At 41.7% G+C, this 22,762-nt stretch overlaps 1 protein-coding gene across 8 annotated transcripts; it reads right to left on the minus strand.

The window, feature by feature from the left end:
* Positions 1-547: 547 nt before the first annotated feature.
* Positions 548-22,589, minus strand: dido1 (death inducer-obliterator 1). 8 transcript variants are annotated; one of them, XM_047347526.1, is made up of 16 exons: positions 22,449-22,588; positions 20,979-21,053; positions 18,036-19,033; positions 16,096-16,522; positions 15,491-15,862; positions 11,486-11,714; positions 8,628-9,159; positions 8,388-8,547; positions 8,185-8,301; positions 7,440-7,589; positions 7,059-7,218; positions 6,452-6,968; positions 6,154-6,301; positions 5,958-6,047; positions 5,660-5,855; positions 548-4,476 (listed from the first exon to the last, which is right to left on the minus strand). In XM_047347526.1, exons 3-16 carry the CDS (start codon positions 18,902-18,904, stop codon positions 977-979), a joined length of 7,467 nt encoding a protein of 2,488 aa, XP_047203482.1. In that variant the 5' UTR covers positions 18,905-19,033; positions 20,979-21,053; positions 22,449-22,588; the 3' UTR covers positions 548-976. The 8 variants fall into 8 exon arrangements, with proteins under 8 accessions (XP_047203482.1, XP_047203483.1, XP_047203484.1 ...); XM_047347527.1 differs by having other exon boundaries at positions 11,486-11,711; positions 15,491-15,865; XM_047347528.1 differs by having other exon boundaries at positions 7,488-7,589; positions 15,491-15,865.
* Between the last annotated feature and the right edge of the window lie 173 nt (positions 22,590-22,762).

Genomic DNA, 22,762 nt, shown 5'->3' on the forward strand with positions numbered 1-22,762 from the left:
GATGTAGACTGAGGCTCTGTTTGCTCTCATTACGGCTCCTTATGAGTTTATCAGTGAAACCTGACGTCATAAAATGGGTGCTCCAATGCAGATGCCACGTTAAATAAAAATCACCTCAACAGTAGCCTCGCTGCTGTATAATTTGCATCGTACTTTTGGCCAACTCTTTCTAGCACCTATTTACTCAAAGCAGCTTCAAGCATGTTGTGTCAAACGTCGTCCTAGATTTGAAGGTTGTAGCTATAAACATCTTAAGCATGAGCTTTGATGCTTAAAGCTGGTTTACTATTATACATGACAAGCACTAGAAGATAAACCACTGCACTGTGCATACTCCCACGTGACTGTACAGCCACTCATGTTTAATTAGAGGGGAAAAAATGAAACTATAACAAACTTTAGGAGACTTTAGGAGAATTAGTTGAGCTGAGACAAACTATGGGCGTTTTTATTAACACAATGGGATGCACGCTGTTGATAAAAAGCTTTTAGTTCAAAGCTCCTCGACACTTCTCCAAAGCACTGCCCTAATCTTCACGATATCCACTTCATTTATATGGCTTTTATTTTCTGCACTTAGAAAAGTCTGGATAAAAACATCAGTATATACAGAAATGTGCATATTTACATATTATAAATGGTGTGATTCAGTTACATCATTTTGTTTTCTGCAAAAAAAGAACAAAAAAATAAACACATTGCAACCGGAGAAAGGTACATTTGTTTGGACTAGGAAGCCTACACAATGTGTTGCACTCAAGTAACTTAGGTGGATTTTTTTTTTTGTCAAAGGCAATGTAAAAGAAACGTAGAAATTGTAAGTTGACATAGAATACAAACATTGTCTATTGTTAAGAGCTTTTCCACAAAACCATCTGAAAATGAAAATTCAACAAAATACTGCACCTACACATTTACAGTGATGTTTGGGTGAAGATTTAAGAATATGAAAGCTGTAATGTCTATAAAACAGAGCCTAGGAAGTGTACTTGTCACTGTCTGCACTTTTTGTTTTCTCCTTGGATGTATCGTGTTTACTGTCTTTCTTGTCCTCTTTCTTTTCTTTGCTCCTCTTTTCTTGATCTCTACTGCGGTCACGATCTCGCTCTCTTTCGCGATCCCGATCTCGTTCCCGCTCTCTGTCGCGCTCTCTGTCGCGCTCCTTGTCGCGATCCTTGTCGCGCTCTCTGTCGCGCTCCTTGTCCCGCTCCCTTTCTTTTCCCCGGTCTTTTCCACGATCCCGGTCACGGTCTCTGCTTCTTGATCGATCTCGTCTTCGGTCTCGTTCTCGCTCTCTGTCTCGGTCACGGTTTCTCGCTCGGTCACGGTCATAGTCCCTCCGGTCAGATTCCCTAGGCCTGTCTCTGTCTCTATCCTTATCTCTGTCCCTCTCCTTCTCCTTCTCTTTCTCCCTCTCCTTGTCCCTTCTTTTCTCAGAATCTTGATCCCTGTGTCTCTCTCCCTCTGTGTCCCTGTTCTTCTCACTGTCCCTCCCTCGGCTGCGGTCTCCTTCTCTTCCACGCTCCAGATCCCGCTCCCTTTCCCTGCCTCGGTCCCAGTCTTGATCCCGGCTCCAGCGTTTTCCCATCCCCCTGTCCCACGAGGGCCTGCCACCATGAGGACTTTCCTTCTCTCTTTCCCTCCTGCGGTCTTCAGAAAGCTCTCTCTGCCTCTCCTCTAAGGACTGTGAGGAGCCAGAAGCAAGTTCTCTGTGTGGTACTTCAAAACGGCTCAAACGCTCTCCACTGCGAGGTTCTAAATCCTCGTGGGTGATGCTGCTCTTCCTTCTCATTTCAGGAGAAAGATGCCGCCAGTGGTCCTCCCTCTGTAGGTCTGGACTTTGGGCTCCATGGCGACTAGGAGGACCATGGGGTCCGTCTGCAGGGTGTGACAGCAGTGGCATGCCGTGGCGAACAGGCCTTGGCTCGTCTGAATGCCAATCGAAACGATAGCGTTCAGAAATCTGAGAATGGTGGGGCCTATTTTCCTGAGCTGGGGGTCCTCGGGGTTCATCAAAAGACCGTCGCTCCATTAGTAAAGATGGTGGTGGCCTAGAACTGCCATACTGGTTATGTGGTTTGAAGAGCGGTCCACTCAACTCCCCACTAGTAGGCAGTCCTCTTCTGTCCTCGTACTGGTCCGGCGAAGGTCCACGGTAAGCAGGAGGTGCTGGAGGACCCAGGCTCTCTTTAAAATAGTGGGGAGGATTTGGATTCTGATCCATTCTAGGGTTAAAGGAGTTACTGGGAGTGTCTTTGCTATAATGCTGAGATGGTGGGGGAGCCCTGGGGCTTGGGAAGAGAGCAGGAGGAGGGAGCCTGTTATCAAAGTGAGCAGATGGTGGTGGTCCTGTGAAAGGTGGAGGAGGACCCCTGTTAGCAGGAAAATTAAAAGGAGGTGGAGGACTAGTGAATCTTGGTGGTGGTAAGCTGTTCTGTCCTTCAAAATTTGGAGGTGGGGGAATGCTTGGAGGTGGGCCTTGTAGTCCAATGTGCTGAGGGGTAATAGAGGGATCAAATATTTGGGGAGGAGCTCTTTGAGAAACTGGAGGGAATGACAAGGGTGGTCCTCTAGGCGGCAGGACATTTTGTAGTGGTGGTCCAGGAGGTGGCTGCTGCTGGGTGTTCGGCCACTGGTTCTGATTTTGATAGGGAGGATAGGATGGCGGAGGTGGGCCATATTGCTGATTGCCATCACCTTGACGGGGGGGAGGACCATGAATAGGGGGAGGAACCTGTATTGTTGGGGGATGCCCCTGTATTGAAGAAGGACCAGACATTAGAGGAGGACCCTGCATGGGTGGCAGCATGGACGGGGGTGGAGGCCTCAGCATCAGGTTCTGACCCTGCAGGGAGTGGGGAGGTGGAAAGCTGGACTTTGGGGGAACGTCAGCCATAGGACGGTACTCGTTATCAAAGCCCGCGGCTAACATGTGATGTGACATGTGTCGCGAGTGAGCATCGGCGACTGTGCTTTGAGTGAGTACGGGGATGGTGGAAGTTACTGTGGAGCCGTCTGTAGACTCTCTGTGATACCTTGAAGATGGTGCATCTTGGCTATTTTCCTCGTACTCTGAATCCTCACCAGCTTTTAAAATACTGGCAGCATTTGGCCAAATACTGTATTTGTCCCCTTCAGTTTTCTCTTTATCTGCTTCCTCACTTTTCTGTTTTCTATTGTTCATGTAGCTGACCTCCATATCAGGTTCCAACTCCTCTCCCAGTAAAGGAATTGACACCCCTTCATTTTCTGACTCCATGAAGGGCAGTGTCTCACTTTTTACCTCCTCCTGTGCCAGAGAAGTCTCTGGACCTTGTGAGGTATCAGCATGGTCTTCTACTACAGGCTGCAATTGCTCTTGTGGCAGAGGCGCAGAGGGAGAAAGTTCAGTTGAAGGAGACAACTCCTCTTTCTGTTCAGGTTCAGACACTTTCTGTTCAACCACAGCCTGGCGAGGATCCCTGCTCTGTCTTGGATCTCTCCTCTGGTTGATCAGGGGAGCAACTGATGACGACTTGACTAGTTCTTCAACTTTCTTGCCAAGTTGAAGCAAGTGACTGTTGGCAAGTGTGTTTGGAAGCATCAAAGCTGCAGTGGCCGTCTCTGTGGATGATGTCTGCTCTTCTGCCTGTTTCTGCAATGCTTGATCTCCAATTCTTCTAAGATTTTCCAGGATCCTCTTTGCATCAGGTGCATTTTCAGCTACAGGCTTAGCTTGTGCTGGTATCAAAGTTTTCACATCATCAAAAATCGAATCATCTTCAGGATCATACTCCACGTCATCGGTTTCACCTGCTACCTCCTCAGGCTGCTTAGAGACCTCAGGTTTGATTAGCTCGTCAGCAGGCTTCTTGGTCACATTAAAGACCCGACTGGGATCATACTCCTCTTCTGGATCATACGGTCTGTCGTCTTCATCCTCCTCTACCGGTTTCTCTTTCGGATTCTGGGTAAACTGTTGAACAATGGGGTCTAACATTGTTGAGGTGGCAGGAAGTTCCCCAGTTTGATCAGATGGAGAGTTAGAGGCATCCGAGTCCTGCTTTTTGTTCCTGAAGATCGTGTTGAGAATGGTCTGAAGAGGTGTGGCGGCTGCTACAGAGGCAGCAGCAGAGCTTGATCTAGATGTGGAATCCTTGCCAGGGGTAGCAGAGGTGACTGGAGTTTTGACAGCTGATAGCAAGGAAAGAACTGAGACAGCGGAGCTTGTGGTGGTGCTGCTGCTGCTGGAGATCTCAGAGGAGCTAGATGGAGGAGAACCTGGGGGAGTTGTGCTGAAGGGGATTTCAAGACTCTGCCGAGCGATTCTGTCTGCCTTGACAGTGGGAGCAGGCTTTGGAAGTCCGGTTTCATCTGCGTCTTTGGTTTGAGTCTTGGACCGTTTCTCCTCCGTTTCAAGTGGTGCACCAGCTCGCTTTCGGTCCTTCTGGCAGATCAGCAATCCCAGGAGGAGGTTGGGACGAGCTGGTTCAAGCCCTGAGATGTAAACACACATGAATCAGATCAAGAATTCAAAAAAAATATTTACATTTCTAAAAATTAAACTTTTAAAAAAACCGTTGAGGTAGAAAAAAGATTGAAATGAGAGCTTCAAGACTAGAATACAAAAACGATCTTGATTCCTGTATTAAAATAATTAAAGAGATGGAACAATTAATTGGAGATTGGAAGAGCCAATTTTTCCTTGACCGGCTTAAATGTGCTTTTTACTCCATTTACTAAATGCATCAAACTTAAGGTCTTGCGCCAGTTTTACCCTGTAAAACAACCAATAGTATGCAGTTTCATGCATTTTTATGTTCAGTACAAATGAGATAAATGAGGACATATACTTAAATGCACAAATGGGATACCTTCGTAATTTTCCGTTGGATTCACATCTAATACATCCATTGTAAGACTTATTGCAACTGTTTTCTCCTAAAAAAAAATCTGGAATCTGCAGGTCTGCTGGTTAAAGATCTCAGCAATTCAGTAACTATTCATTAGCTGATATTTGCTCAAATTTTTGAAGGGAAATTAAGGCCCTTGCAGGTCTTGTATTAGATATAACGAATAAGAAATATTAAATGACATATGCAAATAGGCTGGAGCATATATTCCTTTTAAAATGGGTTTGGGTTCATTTAAAATCCAGTGTTTCCAGTTAAAACGGATCTCAATACAGACATGTTGGATTACCTTTATTTAATCATTGATTCCAATGCTTAAAGTGCTGGTCCTTTAGATAGAAATATGTTTGAATACATCTTTATTCCTTCGTAGTGATGAAGCATTTCACTGTATGATTGGCAGCTTAAAAGAAAGACTGACTGACGACTTACTTTAAACCAATTTATTAATCATATATGTATTTAACACATATACTGAGCCTAGTCGTTAGAAACAACAGATTGAGACTGGATGATGTGGAACCGATCTGCAAGGCAAACTTTATTGAAAAATCAGATACACAAGAGAGATTACAGAAGATGGTACAAACATGTTAGGAGACTCAAAAAGAAGCATGAGCGCCCCCTACAGGTAAAAAAAAGCTCTCATTCCAGTCAGCAACATAAATATACTCACCACATTTTGAAAAAAAACAGTTTGACAGGAAATTAATAAGTCACAACACTCGACTACAACATTATTTTTAGGATCCCTTCTAAATGCTTACCTGGCCCGTCAAACGGTAATAGTTTGGAGGGTAAAGGGTCCTTTGAGCTGAGTGGGATGAGATAGAGGTCTTTGATGCGCCGGTTGTTGTTAGCTACCACGCCGAATTTCTTTCTGCTACTGAAGTAAGAGAAGAGGGAGACATATGCTACCTCTTCTTCCTCAGTGGCTGGCTGGAAGCGGATCAGACACAGCTCCTAAAACACATGGTTAAAAAAAACAAAAAAACAACTGAATTTGATGCAAGATATTTTGAGAGAAAACCGCAACTCTAACAGTTAATCTTTCTCTAAACAAACCTTGGAGAGTGAAGTTTTCAGCTTCCCAACATAGTCCCATACAGTGCTGGGTGATATCCTGCCTCCGATATGAATGGTGTCAGGTAAATCCTGTGCCACATTGACAAAGGTAAACAGGTCGGATGTTTCAATGAACTTCAGTAAACACAAAATCTACTATTAAATTTATAATCCAAATTGGGATTGGTAAAACTACCTCTTTCAGATGTTCAAAGGAGCCTGAGACCAGATAGGCTTTAGTCACAAACTTAGCAACTGACTGCATGTTGACAAAGCCCTTCCATATGGTCTCCTGACCATACAAGAAGATGGCTGTTTCCCCCTCAGGAGGAGGCTCAGCTGAGCTGTAAAATCACAACCACCTTCCTTTTAGACAGTTTCAAAGTTTCCTAATACAACATACTGAATCAGACTTTAAAAAGTAGGTCACAATTCCATATTTTGAGATTTTTCTGATGATATTCTTAGAAAATACTAGCAAATAGATTGAACACCTTTTCTTAGAAGATTTGGGCACAGCCACTGCAGAAGGTGGAGCTGGAGGCATTGGCAGTGGTACTTTAACTACGGCATCCATTGGAGCAGCAACAGGAGCTATAACAGGAGCTGGGATGGGATCCGCTGTGGTACTGGTGGGTTTGTCAAGGGCCGGCGGCACCACGTTCGTGGCAGAGCTGAGGCGGGCCATGCGAGGGTCTCTGCGAGAGATGCTGACAGAAGAGACAGCAGGGCTGATGAGCACAGGGGTTGGTGTGGGAGGCGCCATCACATTCGGATCCTCCTGATAGAGCTGTGGTGGAGTTTCTGGAACAACTGGTCCTGCGTTGGAGTGGTAGGATGGAGGGACTGGTTGGTGGGATGTTAAGGGATCTAGGGGAGGGTAGGTTGCTGGGTTGACAGAAGGTGGGTCCCCAGCCCTGGATGATCTTGAGTCTTGTCTGGGTGACTTGATGTCAGGCTTGTTGGACAGTCTGGCTTTTTTGGATGCAGGTTCATCTTCTGCCTTTTGTCCTAAAAGGCACATTTTTAAAGCATGGATACGGTAATAACACAAAACATGGTAAACACGATAGCATTATACTACCCCTGAACCTTTTTTACCTGTGCATATTTTACAGTTGAGGTCAAACAGATGAGTCTTGTGTTCAGAAGTGGTGTCTTTCAGCATGCTGCTGAAAACATCCACCACGTTGCTGCCACTGTTCCCTTCAGCAGAGGGCTGGGCTGACGCTGAGGGAGTTGAGCCAGCCTCATCATGGTCCTGAGGAGACATAAGAGGATTCGTGTCAAATTTTTATGCACTACCGTGACACATTATGTAATTCATGTTAAGCAAAAGGAAGAAGGAAGTTGCAATAGGTAGCTGGCTAAATTATACTTTTTGTATATGCTAATGTTTAATATCCATTTTACAGAGTTTCACATGGAAAAGCTCTGTGCATGATGAAGAATGAAGCAGAAGAGAAGCTCGCCACCACTTACTGCAGCAGAAACCAAGCGAGAAGATGACGTAGAGGCAGAAATACATACATCAGCATCAGATGGGGGAGCATCCTCCATATCTACGATGTGGGAGCCTGACTCATGCCTGCTTCCATGTCTGGAATGCCCTGAATGGGCCCGAGAATGACCCTGAGGATGGAAATTCAAGATGTGCCTTAATGCCAGTCGTTTTATTCGGCAAACCAATAGTGTGCCTTAAAAAACAATGCATTGATAATTGGAGTTTTATGAAACCGAAACATAGTACAACAAAAATGTAAGGTGTTTTTTTTTTCCCCCCCCAGCATTTCCCTGTTTTAAGATCCACCCATTTTCCCATCAACCAATTTCCCTGATGAACTCAACCAGTCCCACAGCATAATGCAGCCACCATCAAGTTTCACTGATGGAATCCTGTGTGGGCAGTGTTAAGTCTCCCCCAGCAGGGTTTTGTAGGTCTCTAACGGCAATTTGTGGTACCGAATTTTATTACGGGTCTCGGAGTAATGGGGACAGAACACAAATTTTGTTTGTGAAAAAAAAAAAATTAAAACCCTGTTTTTTTTCCTTCTACTTCACCATTCTACACCATTTTGTGGTCCATTACATAAAAATAACAGACATTGGAGATTGTGATTGCAACTTCCCAAAATGTAAAAAAGGTCAAGTGGCATGAATGTGTTTTTTAGGACACTGTGGTGTTAAACAGAGCAGAGGTTTTATTATAAAAATATGGAATTTTTACCTCAGAAGATTCAGGCTTCCTCCACTCAGATATTTCTTTGGAGAGCAGCTCCTCAGCACTGAGTCTCACCAATCTGAAAGGTGTAACTTGTCTACCGATCACCCTGTAGAACAAACCCTGCAACATAAAACCATAGCTTTCTTTACCTCCAAGAACCTTCACAATTTCTCTGCATCCAGGTTCATGTGCTAATGCTAACTCACCTTGTTTTTAGGGTCTTTCAGGTTGAACATGAGGGTCCTGTATTTGTTCTTGTACTTGCTGTCGGTACTCAGGCAGAGGTTGAACATCTCCTTCTCAATGGCATAAGCAAGTCTTCCCACATCACCTTCTGTCATCTTTAGATCATCACTGTCCGTCACCCTGTTGAAGGAAGACACATTCAATAATAAAACAATACAGCACTTAAAGGAACTTTGAATCTGGAGATCTGAGGGTCCCACCTTTTGAAGAGAATGTCAGTCAATGAGCGGCGGATGTTCTGCCTCATCTGGTTGTTGGCTGGTGGCCTCACAGGGGATGTGTGGGAGGTTGATACAGGTGGATGGGAAGGCCTGGAAGATGAGTGGCTGGATGTAGTCGAGGTTGGGACCCGTGAGGAGGAGTCTGGCTGACTCTGGGAAGTGGAGTCTTTCTGTTGAGGCTGCTTCTTAGGAATGGTGAAGTTAGACTTGGTGACTCGGAGTGCCCCTGTGACGTGAATTGGACCTGCGGGGAATGGAGATGCGGCAGGGGCGGATATCTGGCCTGGTTTCTTGGACTTTTCAGCGGTTTTAGTCGGAGCTGGCGCAGTTTTCTTAGAGACCTTTGAGCTGCCACCTTGTGGAGAGGACTTCTTGCTCTTAGACAAAACTGCAGCACTTTTTTGAGAAGGGGATTTCTGTTTTCCTTTGCGTAGCGCTGCAGATGCTTTGGTGGATTTCTCAGGAGACGGGTTTTGCTCCTTCCCAGTTTTCTTCTCTTCTTTGGGAGGAGCTGTAAACCAAGAACAAGACCCAAAGTATTTAAAAGGTTGGCACCACTTGTTCCTCAGTATATCAGCAGCTGTGAACCATTGTATTGTCGCATGACAATCAAAACATTCCTCAAATTCATCTCAAATCAGGAATTAAGACAATTGTGATCAATATCTAAATCAGAAACCATAAATCACTCTGTCAAAAAGTATAAAGTCAATTGCATTGAAAAATATTTTAAATTGTGAAGTCTTGACAAAAAGAAGACCAAAAAATCATTTTATTTGTTGCTGTGAGAGCAGGTATATTTTGAAGATCAAACTAAAATAAAAGTTAAAAAAATATTTAATTGGCCAACTAAGTTTTTTTTTTTAATCCAAACTCCTCAAACCCAAACATAACATGGGGGAAAAGAAAAAAGTGCTTTAACGATTGCCTTTTAAATTATTGGCTTATAGGTAGCTACATCTAAACTAACAGCTAAATGTGGCAAATCCACTCCAACTCGTTTTCAAAAAAAAAGCAGCTATAACCACTGCCTAGTGTTCAACCTGCATCTTCTGCTTTTACAGAGAGACATTAAGATTTCATTAGTAATTTGGGAACAGTTAAACCTCCCCACCAATTTCATTAATAGGTGAACCACTGACACTTAAAACCAGTGTCTGAAGCACAAAACCCAACTCCTAAAGCAATTTAGGTCAAGTCCTATTCATGGAGCAGTGATTGTGCAGAAACACAACACCCATGTCGGGGCAATTTCTTCCATAGTCACAGAAAATTTACTTTTTCCCCACTTTCAAACTGACATATTGTAGCTTTCATTTGAATGAGATTACAGTCAGCAGCTGTACTTGCTTGATTTTAAACCAACTTGAAGCAATATATGTCCAATGCTTCAAGAAGCCGCACTATTTTATCCCAAGCCACTAATATAATGGTGTTTTCTAGATAGCTTGTAACATTATGCAAAATAGAGTAATCCAATGAGCTACACTTTGGTCTTAACCAAGAACAGGTGAACACGCTGACTTCCTAACCTGACAGCATACAGCTAAATAACCTTCGCTCTATCTACTCCTTCCAGTTGACGCCCTCAGGATTTCAGTAAGCATATAACAAGTGAGAGCTAATCTCATAATGTTGTCCTTCATTTGCATCAAATCCATTCCAGAAATACAGCATATGGTTGCCGCTAGACTTCCTCCTTGTTTGTTCTCTTCAGTCTTCCAACCCCTTGTGAAGTTGGCAGGTCTTCCCTCCTCTCTCCATGGTCTCATCTTCACAGACGTTGCTTTTCCAGCTGCGACTCCCACTCTCGAGTACTTCCACAAAGGGTGTAGATTTGGCTTTTATAGCAAAGATTTTTGTTTAGCTGAACCTTTCAAGACATCCAACAGCAAGCCAACAATGCTCAAAATCAATGGAGGCATCCATAAATCTGTTTATCACCTTTTATTTTAAAAGCCAGTCACTTAGGAAAAGTGGTGCACCATATTCAATATGAATCAAAAACTTCAAACATGGAATAACCCCCAGACATTAAGGGAAGAAAAGTAAATGTCTAACTGCTAATAGCATCAGCTCAACATGAGCCATTTTCAGAAATTCCCACCTACCTGCAGAAGGAAGCGTCTTTGAGGGGACAGCTGTGGGACGTGATGAGACTTGTGGAGGGCAATTACAGGTAGGTCATTTGACAACCAAGAGTAGCATCTAATTATTACTTCATTCAGACGAGCTCGAACTGATTTTCTCAAATGATCTCTTTTCTTTTGGTGTCCCTCAAATGTTTCTGAAAAGGTTCTCATATTTAACCTGAAACCGTACTACAATAATGCAAACACAAGGGGTACAAATTTCTAGTTCACAGTGTGTTCTGATCCAGAAACAAAGCATTTCCCTCCAAAACCAGCATCCTATTTCAGACCTGAAAACTCCTGACTAGGTTGATGCCCAACTTTTATTATACATGAAGATTTGAAGTTGTTCATTTAAGGCTGCCAATCTCTTAGATCATCAGTTTACTGTCAGGCTTCAGCCAGCTCCTCCTGAGCCACCAAACATGACTGCTGTTTAAGTCAGTGTTTGTTATATGAAGTTTGCCCCTTTTAACATAAAACTCCCTAACTGGTGGTGTCTAGTAATCCTTACACTTACCTGCTGCAAAGCTGAAACCAATTCATTATGTAATAAAGTCTTTGTGTTATAAAAGTTCAGTTCATTGTGTTCTCTCACACATATACGGATTCTTTCCAAATGAGGTTAGCATCACAGGAACCACACAACAGAAAAACAACAATGCAGTTTAAACAGCAGCACTGGACCTTCAAGGAGATACATACACTTTTTGTTTAACACTGTTGGTGATATGGGTGGAGTCTTTTCTGGTGTTACTGCAATGTAATTATGGTCACTCGACCAGGAAGCAGTGGACGGCGGAGGCGGGTGTTCCTCAGCGTATTCGTCTTCGTCATCCCCATCCCCATCCGGATCCGGATCGTCGCTGAAGTCTTCATCGCTGTCTGACACCCTCTGGGTCTTCTTCTGCGCCTTCCCACCAGCTCCACCCTTCTGGACAGATGAGGACAAAGACATGTTCAGATCTTTTGGTAAGTCAGAGAATTTTCTACCACATAAATTCAGACATGTAAAAAAAAAAAAAAAAAAAAAGGAAATCCTGCCAACTCTGCCGACGGGAAATACATCCATTAGCTCTCACAGCCACAGGTCAGCTGCTCTGTTTAAGAACAGAAGTTGGGTATCAGAACACTCTGGATTGGCACATCTTACCGGTACTTTGTAACAAAAGGTTTATTTCAGACACCACCTTTAGTAATGCATTAATAGTTTTTTATAGTTAGACTCAACGATGTTTCCTTCAATACACAAACTCTGTTTCAGAAACCCCAAAGTTAGATAGAGGAATGAGACACAGCGGGATTTTCTAGGGTGAGTGACCAAGCTAGCTAATATTAGCAATACAAGCTCACAACCTATTCTTCTCCAGTTTATGAACTGAAATACAAAAAAAAAAAAAAAAAAAAAAAAAAAAAAAAAAACAATGAATACAAGATTGTTCTTTGCTGCTGGTTTAATGTGACAGAAACCACCAGTAGTGCCACTAAAGAGCTGATTCCTGCAACTTTGCTTAAGTGTTATACGCACAGAAGCCATATTGGATATTGGAATCCAAGTGGCTCAGGGAACCTCGGACTTGGAAATCCAACTTTAGCAGGTAATGCAGTTTTGAAGGACATTTTAATTTTTAGAGTAAACACAGCAAAAACCACCAAATCTATACAAGGTATATTGTCCCTGATCCAAACTGATCCTTTGTCACGTAGTTTACTAGTAAAAAGGTTTTTGTGGCAAGTCACAAGTTTGGAACCAGTCAGTAACTCAGGACCCTTTCAAATGTTTTGAGAGACCAGCTATCAGCTCTGAGTGTTTGTGGCATTAAGGGCAGCCACCCTGGAAGAGTGAACTTTGAGACCCCCAAGTTAAAAGGGAGAGGAAAGGCAAAATGCTCCCATGTTGCGGTTTTCTTTAGGCATTGACATCATTTGTGAACGCTGCATGGTGGACTGCATAAACTCAAACTGAAAACATTGTTTTAGGGGTGGGCGATAAGATGACAGATCACAGTTATTGATTATTGACCTGGATTATTGATGACGTGCAAATTAAAAAGATGGCATCATCTATGAAGCAGACCTCGTTAGATCCTGTTCCAACTGTCTGACCAGGTATCCGTTCTATTTTCCTCCACTTCATTTAGCAACATTAACAAGCTTTAATGTAGTAAAAATCCACTTTAGTGTTGTTGCATTTTCAACAAAATGTGTTTTTGAGTTAGCAAACCAGTCAGACCAAGTATACCCTAAACATAAAATAATTCAATTATCAATTATACTAATTAAAAATGTTTTAGTCTAAATCAGGGGTTTATCTACAATACTGCAGCACACCCAAATCAGGCTGAATTACCTCACCAGGACACGATTCGGTTCTGCAGAAGCCCGGGAGCACACCACTAACTTCCTTAAAGTGGGTTGGAAACAGGATGCTGTTCTTAGGGACCGGACTTGGGTACCCCAGGATATTTCTTTAACAGCTACATTTTTACATTGTGAAATATGAATATCACCAGTATGCATTGATATGTCGAGCTTTAAACAGCACCCAGAAATGGAAATTTACTAAACCTCCAAGGTCACTACTTAAAAACAAACTGTTGTACAACAGTGTTCAGGAACTTAGCAGGCGATTTCAAAACATCGGTTTGCAGGAAACAAGACAGATACAATGTCTACTTTATGATAGCATTGTTGTAGTGGTCTCCACCAACAAAATATTACAGGTCCAAAATATGAGTTGAAGAAGATGGAGGCCGGTCCGCTCACAAGCTGTGGAAAAATCTAGATTGGGATTTATGGGTTTAAATGTTGATTCAGTTCTGAAATGGCTCTTAAAACCAGTCCATTGCCTGGCAAGAAAGCTGTAAAAACTGTTAATCACAGTATGTGTAAGCAGAAACATTCAGAAAAGCAAATATCATTTCATAATATTTATGAAAGAACTAAAAACAGTTATGACTGAAATAGGATTGTTCTTTGTTCTTGTAGATTCAGAATAGAGTTGATATCCAAGCAGCTAGTCATACATCCCATTATGTTGGGTTTAAGATTACTGTTTTATCTGTCATTTAAATGTAGAATAGTTATAAAGTGGAATTCATTTAGATGCTCATAAACATTTGAGATTAATTCAAATTTCAACATTCTATACCTTTACAAGATGGCCTTTAATGCTAGAAATGTCCTAGTCTTTGGAAAAAAAAACACAACAGGTGTTTGTCTTTGTTACGACAGAAACAACAAAAATATTTTAGTGGAGATTTAAGGGCTGCAAAATATCAGAAATAAACATGTAATTACAAAATAGTTGCTACATATAACAAGATGATATCAATTAGGATTGACCCACGTATCTCTGGCTCTTTAACCTCAATGTCTTCACCACACTTTGAACTCAAGCATCTAAACCACAGAAAATCTACATCCAATGTGGAAATCAAAAATAGTGAAAGTCAATCCAGGCCAAATACACACGGTTTAAAAAAATAAAAAGAACACCTTTTAATCAGAGTACACCATCAAGTCAGTAATGTTCCTGAAATATTGATTTGGTCAGTTCAGCAATAGTGGGGATTATTAATCAGCCTCAGCTGTTTTGGTTTTAATGAAATTAACAACAGCTGCAGTAAAGAGGCAACATCTGACCCCAAAACAGGAATGGCTTTGCAGGTGGAGGACACCGATGTTTTTCCCTCAGTTTTTTGACTGCTTTCGGTAGTTTTTCATTTGACCACAGCCAGTGTCACTAGAGATAGTATGAGGAGATACCTGGACCCTACAGAGGTTGCATAGGCAGTACAACTCCACCAGGACAACACATCAATGTGTGCCATGAGTACTACCAGAGCTCTAGAAAGGGAGCTCCAGCAGGCCACTGACCAAACTATTAAAAACACACTTCATGAGGGTGGCTTGAGGCCCCGGCGTCCTCCAGTAGGCCCTGTGCTCACAGCACAGCACCGTGGAGCTCGACTGGCATTTGCCAGAGAACACTGGAATTGGTAGATTTGGCGTCGGTGCCCTGTTCTTTACACAGATGACAGCAGGTTCACTCCGCGCATGTTTGACAGATGCGAAACAGCCTAGAAAAGCTGTGATGAACGTTTCCTTTCAATTGCTACATTGCACACATGCCCATTATGATGACGATTGATATATTGTGGAGCTGTGGAAATATTGGAAGCTGCCTTCCACAAACTGAACTGTCGTTAGCATTTTAATTTTTTTTCTTCTAACGACACCTTTGTGGTACGATGTAAAAATAAGTTAAGACATTTATGTGAACATGTTCATATTCAGAAATCTGGTTAGGATGTCTTACCACATAGTTTAGATCAACAGCAAATCCTTAGTTTAATTAATGATTAAAATGCAGAGGAAAGCACAACAAGCAGACTTGACATGGTCAAGAAAAACATCTTCCTTCTGAAATCCAACTCTGGCTGGAAGAACACTATGATTGGTAAATATTCAAGAACAAAGTCCTAGATTTAAACAGTCCAAACAAACTAAAGCATTCATTGGTGCTCAGTCATAAAACACCCCACATGTCTGAAATGTAAATATGATAGGTTTCAAATTTATACAACAGATCCTTAGTTATTCACAGCTTCTAAGAAAGACCATGTTGTCTCTTTAACTTGGTCTACTCTTATTAGACATTATTTAATCAGTGATTTTAGGGAAACCATTTCAGGCAGTCCGGGTTACCTTTGCTGTGGACTTGTTTTTCTGAGGCTTGGTCTTGTCCTTCTGCTTGGGCTCTTTGACATCAGTGATGGACTTCATGGCTGCTGCAGCATGTTTCAAGATGCAGTCGTTCCCACAGTACACAGATTCCGGCTGGGCGATGCCGTCGCAGCCGGGACCAATACATTTAGGAAGGGAAGAGTCATCCTCAGCCTTCTGCTTGCCCTTCTCTTCTGGCACCTCCACAGTCGGTGTGGTGTTCACTTCGACCGTTGTTTCAACCCTCTGCTCTGGTTCTGGTGGGGCTTTCTGCTCTGCTGCTGGCAGGACCTTCGGATCCCTAGCTGACACGACCTTTTGGTTTGCTTCGGGTTTAACTGGCTGATCAATAGCCTGCTTTAAATCAGTGTGGAATGAGATGAACAAATAACAGATCATTCTATATTGAACATCTACAATAACATTTTATTTGATAGCCATCCATTTTATGCAGACAGTGAATACATGTGTCAAGAAAAGCAGATGATAACATCTGGGTGATGAGGTTTTATGTTGAAGTAATCTAGTCATACTATAAATGACTATATGAAACAAAGACTGCTACATTTCCAGGTGCTGTCACCTACCGGCTGGAAGATTTTAATCCTCTTCTTTCCAGATGGGTTAGTAGCTTTCTCTATCCTGCCTTTGATGCCCTGATCTTCTGCTTTCTCTTCCAGCCCACTTGCTGTGGAAGGTGGAAGGGGTCCCACTGCCTGACTTGCTGACGGATTAAGACCCGCCCCACTGGCTGGAAGTCTCTCAGCAGATGCAGAGGAAGCTGCAGCGGCAGAAGCCATAACTTGAGAAGCAACATCAGCTCTGGGTTTTGCAGTCTCTGTGCTTGTAGGGAGAATTGATGTGGCAGGCCGGACCACCTGATTCTTCTTTGCAGTGCAGTTGGGACAGATGTAGTCTTCTCCGTTTCTCTCCATCAGACGCCCACGGGCCTCAGTGATGCCCACGCAGTCGCCATGGAACCATTCCTCACAGCGGTCACAGCAGATCATGAACCTATGGAGCAACATATGTAAAACAAACGTGATTCCCACCAAGCTAAGGCCAAACAAAGATGAGTAATTAAGCTTATGTTGACAGATATCATGTGACAAATAATGGGAATGACAGTACTCTGCAAACATACTCATACAAATTCAACTGTTTTGCCTATTATGATTATGAGATAAACCTAAACAAAATAGCACATGCAACTGATATCCCTAAATCAATCCAGTGCAACCAATTTCTTTCAGAGGTTTCCCATTTAGACTCCACCTGTGTATAACTGACTCTTAATATAAATGCAGCTGTTCTGTGAAGTTTATTAGAGAACATTAGTGAACAAAGAGCATCACGAAGACCAAGAACCACATCAGAACAGCACATACTTATTAAGTGGAAGAAAAACTATGCAGGTTTCAGTTTTTTGGGGTTTTTTTTTTTCACATAAATCTGTGGGAAAATTTAGGGAAAAGTTAGGTTATAATACAACATCCTAAACTTTGCAAATCTCACTGTTCAACCCATCATGTGAAACTTAACCAACCTGTGGTTAACTGACGTACCAAGGGAGTCAAGAAAGAGGCCCTTGTTTGCAGTTTATCACGAGTCATGTGAGACTAGGGGTGAACTGATTGCAGTTTTCTGGCAGATCACCGGTTACCAATCTCTAAAAAAGCCTGACCTGCTGATTCCAATTTTTGTTTCATAACTGACGCTGTCAGGTGTAATAAGGTCACAATACACCTTTAATGTTCCAATCTTATTTTATTGATCTATCGGTGCACCCTATGTGGGACACATTAAGCAGGTGGAAGAGGGCACTCTGATCAGATTAGACCAAAAACAAACGAAGCATGAAAAAAAAACTGCCTATAACCCTCAACACACCACCCCTGCTATTAAACATGGTGGCGGCTTCATCATGCTGTGGGATTGCTGTTATTCAGAGAGGACAGGGAAGCTGGTCACACTCAATGGGAAGATAAATGAAGATAAATAAAAGCCAATACTAAAAAATATAACATTTTAGACATAAGACTTTAGTCTTGGGTGGATGTTCAATGTTCAGCAGGACAACAATCCCAGGGCCCAATTTAATCCTCACTGCCTGCTCTACCACTGGGATTTTTCTGACTGAGCTGTCTGTGCAAGCCTACAGCAGCTATAATACTCCCATTCAAAGGGTGGAGCAAAATATACAGCAGAAAAACGGGCCAAATGAAAACAAGTATTGTTTCTAAGAAATAATATAAGATGGCTGCCGTTTTTCCAGTGTGGATTGTTTATGGTTTAGGAGCAAGCAGTATATAAAATATTTTGAAAATCATGAATCCTTTTAATTTCACTTCACAAGTACTACTTTGTGTTGGACAATCAGATAAAATCCCTATAAAACACATTTAAGTTACTGATTGTAACATAAACAAGTTCAAGGCTAATTTTTCTGGGCACTTATGACAATTTTTAATCAGCCAGATGTGAGAATTAGGAACCACCTTAACACAACATACTGAATGAAACAAACCGTTTGTTGTGTTTCTGACGACAGATACAGTATAGAGCGTTGGGGTCGTAACCTCCATTGTCAGACTCATCTGATGATGTAGACGAAGACGAAGAGGTAAAGGACTCGTCGTCGTCATCCTCCTCCTCCTCTGTCGTCTCATTCCTGCTCTTTCCAGCTGCTTTGGGCTTCGTTTCCTTCTTAACGGGAGCTGTGTTTCTGCTAAAAGGTGTAGGAGCTTTCAGTGGTGTAGGGCTCCTTTTGGCCATCTTCGTCTTATTGATATATGTCCTGACTGGTCTACGACTCATTCCCACTGGCTTGTCAGCATCTTCTTCATCAGTCTTTTCTGTTTCACCTTTAGTCCCAGGTTCATTCGTCTCCTCTGGAGCAACCTCCTGAGAGTCCTCTACTGCCTTAGCGCTCCCTACGTCCTTAGAGATTAGATCAGGTTTTGTATCTTTCATCTCTGGACTTTCATCTTGTGTTTGACCTTTCTTGTCATCTTTATTGTCTTCATCATTCTCAGAACTCCCTTCTTCTTTAACCGTTGCTCTCCCCGCAGACCTCGTCTGTCTGCCTCCTTGAGTTTTCTTCTGCACCTCTTTTTTTGCAGTACTTCTTGTCCTCCTCTCCGGAGACTCTGCTTTGTCCTCTACCATCTTGGAGTCAGCATTTCCATCAAAACTGGCTTCAGATGCCGTTTCTGCATCGGTTGGAGTTTGGGAAGGAGGATCTCCGCCTTCAACACTTGGAGGAGCACTTTTTCTGGAGCCCCTTTTTGCCGTCATGAGGAATTCTTCTAGTTTGTCCGTTCGTTTGGGCTGCCTGCCACTGCGCCGCACTGGACAGCGGTTTTCAGGACTGTCGGTGGTTGCCTCCACTGGCATTTTTCTCTGCTACAGCAGACCAACAGAAACTCCAAATCTTCTTTACTTCACGTTTTAGCCTTTGAAGATACAGCTGGCTGCTTTAGCAACTCTGTAGCCACATTCTCAAATGTGAGAATGCTTGAGAGCCTGCAAAAAGTAATGACAGGCAATCACCTCACTGCACAATGACAACAATGCCACTAAGCCAACTGTATTGTAAAAAAATATAATTGAAAAATAACGGGAAGCTTAACAGAACGACTATGGGTCACCGAGACACCAGCTGATGTCACAGATAGGTAGAGCTGGGAACCCGCTGTGCTTTTAAGATACACTTGTTTTTCTATTATACACCCACACCTCAGTATTCATGCTACTGTGGCTCTAACAGTTTATCTGTTGCCTTTAGTTTTGTAATAGGCTTTTTAATATCATGTTGTCAAGAGGAGCATAACGAGCACTCAATAGCCAATGACATTTAGGGGGGGTCAGCTATATCTAAAGCTACTATGTAATGAAACTGATACAGTGGGGAACCTGTAGTATACCTCAGTACAATTAGTCACATGCATAATGTCCTTAAGGGGGCACTATTTTCTAACTAGGAGGAAGAAGGTACCTTCTACCAAAGAAGTCTGAGGTTCAAGTTTCAATGTACCAAAGGTTGTTAAACCAAGGGGGAAATATAGGATATTCTGCTTGAAGGAATATGTCTGAATTATATTGTCCCAAATGTGATTTTTTTTTTTTTTTAAACACACAGCATGTCATGTACAGATTATTACATTGTGACTGCTAAAATAGAGCCGAGTAATCTCAAATGCATGCTTACATCATGTAACCAATTAGGTCACAGCAGAAGATCTCAATAAAGTGCATCTTTTCAATAAATAAAGAGGTTTAATCCCCTGCGTCAGAAATGAGAATGTTATGGTAAATAACCAGGGAATATAGATGCTGTGCATGGCAAATTTATGGCTGACAAACACAATAAAGAAACTTCTTTCATGGTTTGATTATTTTTTAAAAGATATCACCCTCCTGAGCAGAACCCTTGCCATTTGCTTTTATTTTCACAAATATAAAGACAGAATTTTAAGACTTTTAAAAAGCATCTCATAGCTTTTAAATAAACTAAATTCTAATGTTACTGAATCCTAAAGCTAGGTTTATACTTGACGCATTGAACAGGCCGCAAGGCCAACAATAACGCAATCACGCTTTCCCAGGGCTCTGCACGTTGTTGCGGTGCCTGGTCATGCACCTCCGAATTTCAGTAACAGACAGCACTCCATACGGAATGAACATAGCTGAAAGTGCAAAAATTCACCCACAAACAAATCACTTTTTCATGAAAAAAAAGGAAGTCACAGAAAATAAAAATAAAAACCAAGAACAAAGGTAAGAGAAATGCGTGTTACAAAGTTAGATTATATGCATTAACAGCGTTTAAAGTTTTTACAGCTTTTTCATTTAGAATCCGAATTTGATCCATTAAGATCCTTTACTAAAAGCTCAAAAGCTTTTTCCTCTTCATTGTTTGACTTATGAATCTCGAACTTTGCAAGAAACAAAATCACACCTAGAACTGTTATTCATAGTGCGCAGAGCCATTTTTAGTATTATGCAAAGCATTTCTTCTCTCTTTCATTAAATTTCAGAATCATAATCAGCTTTATTGCCAAGTTTGTACAGACAAACAAGGAATTTGACTTCGGTACCCTTTGCTCTCAGCGAATTTTTTTCTCCTTTATTAATAAATACATATATTATATTTCGACTGGTTATTTAGCATACTGCCCCCTGTGTTTTCGGAGAATAATGCAGAAATGTCAGCGTCAAGTATAAACGGCAACAGCGATTGTTCAGGCTTGTGCACAGTCAGCGGAGTCCTCCGCAACACCCCGAAGCGCGTCTATAATTAAGTCTTCAAGTAGTCTTTTATTTCTATTTTATACCTATTTTGTCTATGAAGCATTCTTATTTGGTGTTGGTCACTGTTTGTAAAATTGTATACTTACTGTTTTTAATACAATCTAAATAACCGTACTGTTGAAAAAAGAAAGATCTCATTATTTATCATTATCCATACCTTTCACTTCAGTGGTGATGACTAGTCAATCTAAATGGCATCACAACAGTTCTTTTCAGTATAAGGCTGAAGGCTCTATCAGAGGAAAAATGAGGTAGAAACAAAGCAGTTAGTCCTACATACAGTTAAACTCTGATGCAACAATGTGAACATGTGCAAAAATCAGAAAATAAATCAGATTTATCTTTCTGAAATAGAAGATTTGGATAAACAGCATTTATAATAGTTATGCAACCCACGATAATTACTATGAAATTATTCTTACTACATAAGGAATAATTAAATAACCATATTTATAAATATGGTTCTTTATATATATATATATATATATATTTATATATATATATATATATATATATATATATGGTTCTTTTATATTTAGTACCCTTAAACCGAAAGCCATTAAAACCAATTAAAATCATCTAAAAATGCATTTTTGTACAACTGACATATCATGCACTGTATGTTTGCAGCCGTGCTTTAAACGTAGCACGGCTGCAAGGCGTTGAAATAGATGCGGTCACGACGCCGTGACACGTGAACGAACGGACGGACAGTCGCTAGGGAAGGTGGGAGGGGCTCGTCAATAAATAAATTAATTGCAGAAAATATTAAGTATGTTCCCATCTCAAATCGACTTCGACGAGTTAAAGTGAGTTTTGGGAATGCCAACAGTTGACTACCGCAAACATTCAGCATGTAATACGGTCTTCTCTAAGCACCATCCAAAACGGAGGGCTAAACACGGCCTTCTAAAAGAGCGCATTACAGATCCCTCACTGAAACATTATACACGAACAAACCATCTATATTCATAAACATGGGAAGTTAACTTAACATTGTTTGTAGTAGAATCGAGAAGTAATATCACATTGAGCAGATCCCACATGTTTTTGTTTTACCAGCATTACATAACGATGGTCGCAAAACAACGTTCCGCCAAACCATTTTGTGGTGTTAGCTAAAGATAACCAGGATCAGGCCGTCGCTGGCGCTGCCAATAATTCAAGCGAAAAGATGACCTAGAATATACGCACTGCATCGCATTATACTTACAGACTGCATTACCAAATTCACTAGGTCCTAATGTTAGTTTGGTCTCGCAACGAGGAGCTCAACGCTGCAGAGCGTGCAATTGCAGCCAACAAGCTAAGCTAACATTCTTAGCAGCTAACACATTTTAATCCACCAGCATTTCGACCTCACTCAAATAAGCAATACAGCTAAACACCAGCAGCAAGACGCCATTATCATATTGAATACGCTAACTGTGACCATTAGGAGTCAAAATATAACAACTGACGTAGTTATTTATTCAAAGCTAAAACGGGTTTGCTAACGTTAGAAGCATCTTGTTCCGTTACAACTCTTACTTGAAATAGGATTATCGCATCCAGTACCACTCGGTGATATCCTATAGACGCTAAACTACATTTAAATGAGGCTGAAATGTTTTTTTAATGTACCCACCTACACGTTAGAAACCCTGACGCTATGCCCTCATTTGTGTCAATCCTCCATTTTCCAATCCCGTTGGATCTAACTGACTGCGGCAGATGGCTGACGGTTTACACAAAATGCTCTCACTTACAGCGCCCCCTCTGGTTTGGAGGAGAACTGGGTTGATGCAGAAAGTCGTGCTTTTTTTATTAGAACAAGCTAACAATCACCATGATATATTTCTACTGAGCTGAAATTATCAATAGAATTGGATTTGAATTTTTGCGAGAAAAAACAATTTGAGCACTGTACAATAACTGAATATATCCCAACATACCCATAGA

This window comes from Girardinichthys multiradiatus, chromosome 20, assembly GCF_021462225.1.
Source record: "Girardinichthys multiradiatus isolate DD_20200921_A chromosome 20, DD_fGirMul_XY1, whole genome shotgun sequence".
Taxonomy (NCBI): Eukaryota; Metazoa; Chordata; class Actinopteri; order Cyprinodontiformes; family Goodeidae; genus Girardinichthys; species Girardinichthys multiradiatus.